The following is a 10,594-nucleotide window of genomic DNA, read 5'->3' on the forward strand; positions in this document are numbered from 1 at the left end:
ATTATTGCTGTTATGGATGTATAGGAACTTTTTATGTGTGATGATTATTTGATGCTTTAGCTTCCTGCAAATTCATTTTCCCTAAAAAGCAACAAACTTCTGGGGACCTGATTGGCCCCTGCCTCCCTTGATGAGGCTTCCTCAGAAACCTCGGGCATAAAAACCCATTCACATGGAGTCAGGTTCCCTCCAATTTGGTGATTTCCGAAAACCACCTGAGTCATCATACTCAGTCCTGCTTAGCAGAGGTGTTTCCATATTGGCTGGAAAGGAGGGGCCACTGTAATGTTGTTGTATATTTTTGCAATGGTTAGTATAATTTAAACTTCCTTTCTCTTAGTCCAACAGCCCAACAGCAAACCTGAATTAATGGGGTTAACTAACAGCAGAACAAAGTACATACCATGCACACCAGCTAAATCCCAAGACCTTCCAACATCCCAGCTGCTCTGGCTTGGTACAGCTCTCTTCCCTCCCAGGACAAGGGTTTCCTTCCTCTTCACCCATGAAACTTTGTGTTTTGACAGTTTTTTTTTCTTTTCCCAGTTCTCTTTCACCATTACACCTAAATAAATGTCTCTTTAAGAATTGAATTAAGGGTTCATTTTCTACATTTTCTGGACACAAGACACGCTAGTTACAGGTATGACAAAGAATTAAGTAGTAAACCTCTAATATCAAACTCTCTGGAAAGTACTATTATTTTTTACATGTAGATAACAAAATGAACCATAGTGAAGAGTGAATAGTGGTGCCTGAGAAACACACTGATGACTTGTTTTAACTTAGAGATAACACTGGAAACTAACTCACTTCTGTACCCTCCCTTGTAAATGTTTAGATGATGGAGAGAGAGTAGTCCCACTTTCTTATTTCTTATTTCTTCCCTCCGCCTTTTTATCCAAGGAAGGAACGTTGTGAAAAATATGCAGTTAGCATTGTTGAAATCTCCAATGTTAGGTATGGTTAGTAGAGGAATTGATAAAAATTATTCCCTGAGGTAGGCATGGAGAAAGCACTAATAGGAATAAGTTTAGTTCCATGGCCCCACCCTCTGGTGAGGTCCTCCATTCTGAAATCCAAGTTATGGCAAACCCCTGAGACTCACCCATGGCACTCATCCTCTTAGTGTCTTTCTCCTTATCCCTCCCCCATGCCACATATTATCTTTCCTAACACCACTATGCTTGCCAATCTCACTTCTCCTCTTTACAACTAACTAGCTCTTTTAGAGTGCTAAATCCCTGTCAGGATTTAACCTGTCAGCTAAGTGCAGGCCCTGACTTCATGGGGTACTCCCTTTCCCTTTGCACTAGGTAATTGTGAGTTTCACTGAGGAACTTATTTTTCTATGTTCTCCCTTCTATTTCATATTTATCATTCCTGGTGTCATATTGTATCCCTTCATCTTGCCTATGTCCTCTTCCCTAAATACCTTTTGACAAAGAGTATACCCATTATGAATTCTTCATATGACTAAACCCCAACTTTGGGTGCCTCTTGACATCTGGTGTCTACAGCACCCACATCATTTTGGTTTTTGAGTGACATCAGCACAATGAAGGATAAATTATAATAGCTTTTGTAAAAGTCTAATTTTTAATGATAAAACTTCAGCTATCCCTGACAAGTTGGTTTTTATTTTGTTGTCAAGTCATATCAGTTCTTGTGAAGATTTAAGACCACTACAAGGCAAAAACAAAGATGGATCAAATAATGAAACCTTGCATAATATATGTATATCTGGGGTTGGTTGCCCTTTTACCAGGCTAAGTAAATCCTGTGGCAAGATTACAGGCAGATATACATCTCTGTGCCCATCACTTCTTTGCTGAGGAAAGAAACATGGACATTTCCAAATATATCAATTTATTAAGCAATATATGCCAAATGCTCAACAAACTAGAATAAAGTTTCCTGATCTTTAGCCCTAGACCCAAAATGCAGACCAAGACTGATTTTTATGTATTAAAAATGAATGAAATAATATCAATTACTTAAAAGAAAACACTAAAACAGTACACACAATTTGGTAACCTGATATCTAATTGGAGAAAAGAGAAGCGATTTTCCAAATCGAGACGGGGATAATGATTAGATATCATTCCCTGAAATCACAGAAAAATATCTACCATTTCCTGTAATGATTTGTAAATTACCGAAGGATCAGGAAATTATAATAGATCGATAAATATGGATCCAGTTTTCATATAAGACATATGACCTGTTGAGATGTACAACAGTGAAAAAAACTTTCTATACCAATGTTTGGATCTGACTGGGTTTCTGGTTTTCTTAATTTAGGCAATGGGAAGAGGTAGTCCAGCTGCCCAACTATGTAAGCATTTAACAATGCTACAAAGTCCTTTCATGGTTCTCACAATTCAATAGTTTTCTTACAAGAAAGAAGTTGGACCATACCCATCATTGAATAGAAAGACAGTTAATTGAGCTAATTCTACAATTCAATCACAAGACAGTCACTCCATTCTCACTACCACTTGCCTTTCTAAACACCATAATTTCCCCAGTCTATGCTTTGTTCTTGACATACATTTGACTTGGGAAAAGTCTTTTGGCTTTTTCATGGTAGAAGTGAAATCTTATGCCTTTTATTTCTTCAATCTGTGACAGACAGCGAGTTCCAAGGATTCAAAAGTTGAATAAAAATAGTTAATCAAATACTTTGAGTACAAGGTTTGGGGGGGTACACAAAAAAAGTGATGCAAAAAAAAAAAAAAAAAGCTAAAAGAGTTCTTGCCTTTTAGGGGCTTAAATTCGGTCATTGGAAGACAGCACATATAAAGAAGCCAGTGTTGCAATGCAGTTAGGACTCTGTCTGAGATGACCTTATGCCAGATTATTTTCCTCCTGGCAGCTATTCTTAGGTTCATAGTCTTCCCTCTACAAAAGATTCTCCCACAATTTTCCTCTGATGCTGTTTTTAAATGTATTTAAGGAAGTTGACAAGACTTGACACCCTAGAAAGCCAGAATCTACATATTATTAATTATTTTGCTTTACTATGACATTATTATATCAGAATTCCTTCAACAGACTATAGTCTGCATTGCAATTCTCTCAGGAAAACCTTAGATTTGATAGGTCTGGTAGTTCATAAAAGGTAAAAGTCACACAAGTATTAAATATTATTCACATAATAAACTCTTGCCAAAATGTTTTTCATAAATATCTTTTAAAAATAATACTTTGCTTTCTTTTCATTCTTCCCTACTGTTTTACTTTGAATTCAAGGAATGATGAGATAATTATTTCTTTGGTGATGATTCTTAGATTATTTTACCTAGCCTTAATTTTATGCTGATATTCATTCTCCTCTCTCTGTTAGATATGTTCATCTGAATATTTAATATTCATATATAACTCAACATGACCAACACTTGAGTCATAACCTTTTGTTCAAATCACTTCCTTTTCTTAAAAAAAATGCTGGTTAAGGATGTTGAGCTTCAGAAAGGAGACCCCAAAATATTGGGGCTGCAGACTGGTGTCTCAAGGTGCCTCAAAAAGAGTTGCAGGTTTGAAACCCTCTCTAAGTCAAGAAGCAAAATTTATTTTAATTTAATGCCAATTGAAATGGGCTAAGTTCCCAAAGGATTTAGCTAAGAATCTGGAGCAAGAAGATAAATTTATATGAAAAAGATAGAGAGATCAGGTGCTACATATCACTGATGGGCTAATTTTATGGCTTAGAGGTAGAATTCAAGAGTGGTCTTAGAGATGGAGAAGAGTGGTTTGGTATGTATCTCATTATTATCTCAGAAACTTTGTTATAATTGACCAACAGATTGTTACCTGACAGCCAGCACTGTTTGGGTCTTGGCAGTGACTAATTCCACAGTGACTTCAGGAATACTGCCACATTTTCTCTAGAAGCTATATCCCATTAAGAGCACCACTATCTTCCTAGACACCCATGCTCATCACATAAATTAACAAAAATCTATGTCTCCTCACACTTTTTTCTTCCTATAGACAGAATTTTGCCAATGTCTTTAGTTTTTATCTTTGTTGTATCTATCACATATCACCCCTTCTCTGACACTGTCAACATGCTTTTGTAGGTCTGAATTAACTCAAATCAGAACTACAGCAAGTCTACGAATTGGTTTGCCTGTCACAAATATCTCTATCCCTTTTCATCTAAACCCTATTGTCAAATGGCTATTTTACCATCTCAGTCAATGAAGTCTTGTGGTTCCCTATCACTTCCAGAATCAATATATAACATTTTCTATTTGGTATTCAAACTATTTCTTAACTTTCTCCAATTCAAATATTCATATACTTATATCCTACTATGTGCTCTTTTATTCAGTAAGCAGCCTCTTTGCTAATCTTTGAACAAAAATTGCATCTTCTCAATATCATACTCAGAACTAGGCTAACAATACTCAGAAGAATAAAGATATTCAAAAGCCATCAAAAGAATTTAGAAGAGGAGAAATAATGAAATTAGCAAATAAAAATGTTGATATTTTATTTTTTAATGTAACATTAAGAGATTTTAAAATCTACCTTGCATGTTTCACTTTTTTGGTTTCTTATTTATTTAATTTTATTTCTAATAATAGCATTTTATTTTCAAAATATGTGCAAAGACAGTGTTCAACATCTACCTTGCAAAATCTTGTGTTCCAAATTTCCTGTCCTTCCCTTCCCACCACTCTCCCTTAGACAGCAAGTAATCTAATAGAAGTTAAACATGTTAAATTCTTCTAAACATAGTTTCACATTTATCATGCTTCATAAGAAAAATCAGATAAAAAAATAAGAAAAAAAAAAGCAAGCAAACAACAAAAAAGGTGAAACTACTATTTGTGATCCATTGAATGTTTCCCTCAATGTAGTTGAATTTTTTGCCCTCCACAAACTTCTAACTTCAAAACTTCAAAAGGTCTAGCTTCAAAAGAGACAGTATGATTATCAAAAAATTCTGAAAGACGGTTTCTGGCCAATTTAATATTTTTATTAATAAGTTCTGCATGTTTATTAAGAAAAAGATGGTTATTTGGCCATCTCTCTTAGAACAAACATCAGTCATGGTGGTGGACTCAGTTTATATGATCTTCAAAGAATGTGTTCCCAAGGGATACCAATGAATTCTAGTTAACACATTGGTATATGTTTTATTAAAATGAAGGTCTTGGGGTACATTATGTACATCACCCAAAATTTGGTAAATCATCCATATCCACATCACTTTTTTGACAAAAGGGAGAAACAACATTTCTCATATATTTGCCTGTGCAAACATAATGACCAGGAGGAACACACACATTAGACCAAACTTAGAAGTTCTTTTACTGTCTAATTAGACTTTGATTTGCCTAAATTTTTAAGAGAGACTTCCTCTTTTGTTGCTTTCTGGATGAGAAAGTAGGAAAGGTCCGACATATTCATGCTAATGTGTTAGAAGTCTTTGTCTATCAGAAATTATCAGAGTTAAAGAATAGTCTTAGAAACATATTTTATAATTTTTTCCTATTGGATTGTTGTATCATAAATTTAGAACCGGAAAGGAACTGCAAGCTCATTTTGTCCAGCCCTACCTTTAACACATAAGAACTGTGATACCCTCACAGTCTAATTATTTGTTGGATATCACAATATTAAGTAGCAGGACTAGCATTAAAATCCAGGTCTTCCAATTAAGGTCTTTCAAAGATATCAATTTTTCTCAGGGACTTTCATCCTTACTAGAATGGCAACTTATGAGGTTTAAGTATGGTTCCTTTCAAGTATTATTTTATTCTTTGTCATTTGCATCTCCATTTACTACACATATAGTGCCTGGCACTTGGTGCTTGATAATAATTTGTTGGTTGATTAAGATCCTGTGTTTTATATAAAATTCAATAATGTTACCTGTGCTCAGCAAATAGCTCTTCAATCAATAAATTCTTGTCAAAGAGCATTAATGAATTTTAGAATGCGTAGCAGGGAACATAAAATTGGCTTGGAAAGGCAGTGCCTACAGATTGTGAATGAATTTTATTGATCTTGGTATCTAAAATTTGCTTAATGCATACTGTCATTAATGATTTTTAAGAAGAGTAATGAACTTGGCCAGGTGTAACTTGATATCTTTTGAAGAATTTATTACAAGGGTGAAAGAATCAAAAAGAAAAACCAGTACTAGGTTTTTGTAATAGTCAAGAAATATCATCATTTCAACTTTTATTCTCATGGGAACAATAAGAACTTCAAGACAATGTGCAGAGTGACACAGAGGGCCAAGCTTAGAGTGAAATATACCTGGGTTCAAATCTCTGTGATTCATGTTAACTCTGACTGACAAGTTATCCAATTTCACAATGGATCCAAAAAGTTTGTAAATTGTAAAACAATTTATATATTAATTACTTATTTGCTTTTGAAGGATGTCCCTGGCAATCCTTCACAGCAATGACTTAAAACTTCTGTAATGCTCTCAGGAATGGTGGGGATGGAGTGGACCTTTAAAAATATTTCATTTTCACTTTTTCTGTGATGTCATATTTTCTAGAAAAATATTATAAAATGCAATTGGCTTTTTTGGAGTATATTGCCTTTATTTATATATTTTGTGGATAATATTCATCTTCATATCACCCAAATTTCCCAAAATGTCTTTTTTTCCTACCTCTTAAAAAAAAAATCACTTGTCATAAAAATGAGAGAAAGAAAGAGGGAAAGATTTCAAATAGACAACCTAAAAATTAATATAAAAACCCACCCTGGTTTCACATCCTTAGTTCCAGCATATGCAAAGATGAGTAAGGATTTCTCAAGATTTCTTCTTTGGGGCAAATTTGAGCATGATCTTTTCACATTCAACAATTTCAATTATTTTACATATGTAAATAAGTCTTTCAGATATTGTTGTAATTACTACTGCATTTTATTCTCCTACTTGTTCTGACTGATTTCACTTTGCATAAATTTATTTCTTCCTATGAGTCTATGATTTCATCATATTCATGGTATCATTAATCTTAATCACTATATTGCCATTTTAAGGTATTATTTTCTGGAAGTTCAATATTCTTGTGTCTTAAAGAGCTGAATTCTAGATTATCCTCTATGGAATGGGAACAAGCATTACTTAATATTTTCTGAAATGTAGAAATTAAATTCTTTTCTTTTTTATAGTTTTCAGGAAATTCAATAATCATTGTTTTGTCTCCTTGATGTCCCCTTTAGATACATCACAATTATTTCATTCTTTCTAAATATTTCCATTTGAGGAAATTTCAGGTCTTGTTTTTCCTTATGATACTATTTTCATCATTCTAACTTTGGGAAAAGAAAAATTTACTCTATATTATAACCATTGGTTTGTTCTATTGTCATCTTGTTGTAAGATTATTTTTTCTAAAGATAATGCTTTCAGAAATGTATTTTTATTTTAAATAAAATTTAATATGCTGGTATTTATTATATTAAAATATTTTAATTGTTTTCAAATCTCATATTTAGATGCTATGATTCAATATTATATTAGTAGTTTATCAATATATGTGGAAATGTATGGGCCACTTTTCAGTTTAAGAAGATATTCATTTATTATCTAATCATTCATTAGATCTTATGTCATCAGATATTTACAAGTAGTTATCTCTAATGACATTCTTTTTTTCCCATCTCCTCAGATTTCCACTTCAACTATCAAAGGATTATGGATATAGGAAATCATTCCACAGTGATAGAATTTATTCTTATGGGATTAACAAACCAGCCAGAATTCCAGATCCCCCTCTTCTTACTTTTCCTACAAATATATATTATTTCCATGATGGGAAATTTGGGCTTACTCTTACTTATCAAAACTAGTTCTAATCTTCATACCCCCATGTATTATTTTCTTAGTAACTTGTCCTTCATTGATCTTTGCTACTCTTCTGTCATTACTCCTAAAATGCTGGTGAGCTTTGTATCAGAGAAGAATATCATCACCTACCCAGGGTGCTTGACCCAGTTCTTTTTCTTCTGTACTTTTGCCATTGCTGATCTATTCATATTGTCAGCCACGGCCTATGATCGTTATGTTGCCATCTGTAACCCCTTTATCTATACCACCACCATGTCTAGGAGAACCTGCTTCCTACTAGTGGTAGGAGTATGTACTATGGGGGTCTTTGGAACCGTGACTCATACAAGTGCTTTAACCAGACTGTCCTTCTGTGGAAACAATGTAATTAGTCATTATTTTTGTGACATTCCACCCCTTTTGAAACTCTCCTGTTCTAGCACCCACCTCAATGAACTTTTAGTGATGCTTCTGGTTGTGATTAACTCATTGGTAACCACTCTATCTATTTTGATTTCTTATATTTTCATCCTTTCAAATATCTTAAACATCCGTTCTGCTAAAGGCAGGTCCAAGGCCTTCAGCACTTGTGCGTCCCACCTAGAATCTGTGGGTGTCCTGTACGGCTCCATCATTTTTATGTACTGTCAGCCTGCATCAACCAGCTACATTACTCAACAAAAAGTGTCCTTAGTGATCTACACCATAGTCATCCCTATGCTAAACCCCTGGATCTATAGTCTGAGGAATAAGGATGTGAAGGATGCACTGAGAAAAATAAAAAAAGACTAGGCAGTTTTTTGGTGCAGACATGGAAAGTCTTGCATCAAATAACAGAGCAAAATGAGCAAAACCATGAAAATATTGTATAGAGTAACAGGAGCATTTTAAGAGTTTCTTTGCATGAATTAACAATTTTGACTATAATTAATTATGAAGTAACCCAAAAAGACATATAAATAAAATGTTATCTGTATCAAATGAAATATTTACATATATATGGATATATATGTAGATTTTATATATGTATATGTATGTATGTCTTTATGTCTCTTTGCATCCATTGGCAGTGTAGTGTCTGGTGGGAGGGAAGGAAAAAAAAGAAAAAGAAATAAATTCTGCTTGAGACCTTTATTATATATTTAAATGAAATTACAAGTTATTCTTAGGAGATTTGCAGTTTCATGTACAATCATCTTTTTTTTCCTAATGCTATATTATGGAATTATTTCATAAATTAAAAACATAAGGTAATTCTGATACATTTTTCATAAATGCATGCTTACTATGCCTCTACTTAAAATTCAGGGAAAATATCAAAAAAATTATCTTGTGTCTTGTTTGCCATTAAGATTCTCATTTATTGATCAACCTCAAACAGAACAAAAAGAGAAATGACCTCCTATTATAGACCAAAAATTATTTTCCTTCAAGAAATTAACATTTTAAAAGGAATAACTAAGAAACTCTAAGTAGTAGTGCATTGTTCAAGTTCGATTAGCTATATTTATGATCATAATAAGGTATCATGTTAATAAACAAGTTCACCTCTTTTTTCAAATGCACACATATGCAACACAATTTTATCTCTCCCTTTCTCATCCTATGTCTTCTAGTAATGATCAAGAGCGGCAAATGTTTGTTATATCCCCTATATTCAAAATATTTAGGAAAACGAGTGAAATTCATTTCACTGAAAGCCACATTCCAAGGGCCCAAGAAATGAAAATACCTTGACTTTGCTTTCAGACTGGTTCAGTCCCCAACAGATCTTATGCTGATGTCTGATCTATGGATGACCCAGAATGAAATATGATGATGGATGATAGAGTTCCACCAAGCAAACTCGTCCTTTTGTGCATTCTCCAGCTTGGGTCCCAAGTCAAAGTATCTCTATCTAATATGATGTGGTCAGATGTGGGTATCCCAAACCTGGTCTATTTTAAACCCTGTTCTCTTAATCAATTAACAATAATCTTATTTCTTTTCTATTCTAAGGACTTCCATTCAACTTCCTTTTTTTTTTTTTTTTTTCCAATTCCTGTATTATACAAGTTCAGGTAAAAATCAGAATAATGTGGAGGAAAGATCTACCCTTAATAACGAGAGACTGTGGGTTTCATGATACTTGTTAGGGGTGATAGTTGACAGTTATCATGAATTATTGTTTATGAAGTTTGGGAATCAGCTACAGAAATAAATTTCTATAGGTAACATATTATAGTGTGATAGTCATATGCTTCGACTATATTAATTATTGTATTGTAAAGAGGGAGATATTGTTTCTTCAAGATAGCTAAAGCATGAAAGGAAACAATCATTTATTAAGCAACTACTATGTGCCAAGGACTGTGTTCAGGACTTTACAAATACAATATTTGATTCTCACAAGAACTCTAGGAAATAGAAGTTTTTATTATTCCTATTTTACATTTAGAAAACTCAGGTAGACGAAGGTTAAGTGACTTGTTTAGAGTTGTTGTAATAGAACTATGTCCCCTGATCTTTGTGGAGGATAGGCCACCTGGCTTGGGGAAATTCTTAAAAATGATCTCCACCTACTTGAATCTCCCTTGGGAAAGGTACCTGGTTTCCCACAGGAATCACCACTTTCAATTAATCTGTGAATCACTTTTGTCTGGGAAACAATCATCACCCCTTATTGATTTGAAAATTAGCCATTAATTACTCCCTAGCCCAAAACATGGAAGGCTAATAAAAAAATTGATTTTTTTACCCCAAACCTTTGCTAATTCCTATTTGTAAATAGCCTTCTGGGAA

General features: G+C 33.7%; 1 protein-coding gene across 1 annotated transcript; it reads left to right on the forward strand.

Annotated features, from left to right (window-relative positions):
* Positions 1 to 7,629: 7,629 nt before the first annotated feature.
* On the forward strand, positions 7,630 to 8,605 carry LOC141553258 (olfactory receptor 8D1-like). Its single transcript, XM_074285029.1, has one exon. The coding sequence runs from the start codon at positions 7,682 to 7,684 to the stop codon at positions 8,603 to 8,605; it is 924 nt and encodes a 307-aa protein (XP_074141130.1). The 5' UTR covers positions 7,630 to 7,681.
* The last annotated feature ends 1,989 nt before the right edge of the window (positions 8,606 to 10,594 follow it).

Source organism: Sminthopsis crassicaudata, chromosome 2, assembly GCF_048593235.1.
Source record: "Sminthopsis crassicaudata isolate SCR6 chromosome 2, ASM4859323v1, whole genome shotgun sequence".
Classification (NCBI taxonomy): Eukaryota; Metazoa; Chordata; class Mammalia; order Dasyuromorphia; family Dasyuridae; genus Sminthopsis; species Sminthopsis crassicaudata.

What these genes read in the sequence shown, in the direction of transcription:
- LOC141553258 (XM_074285029.1), top strand. Translation starts at nt 7,682, where the DNA reads ATGGATATAGGAAATCATTCCACAGTGATAGAATTTATTCTTATGGGA.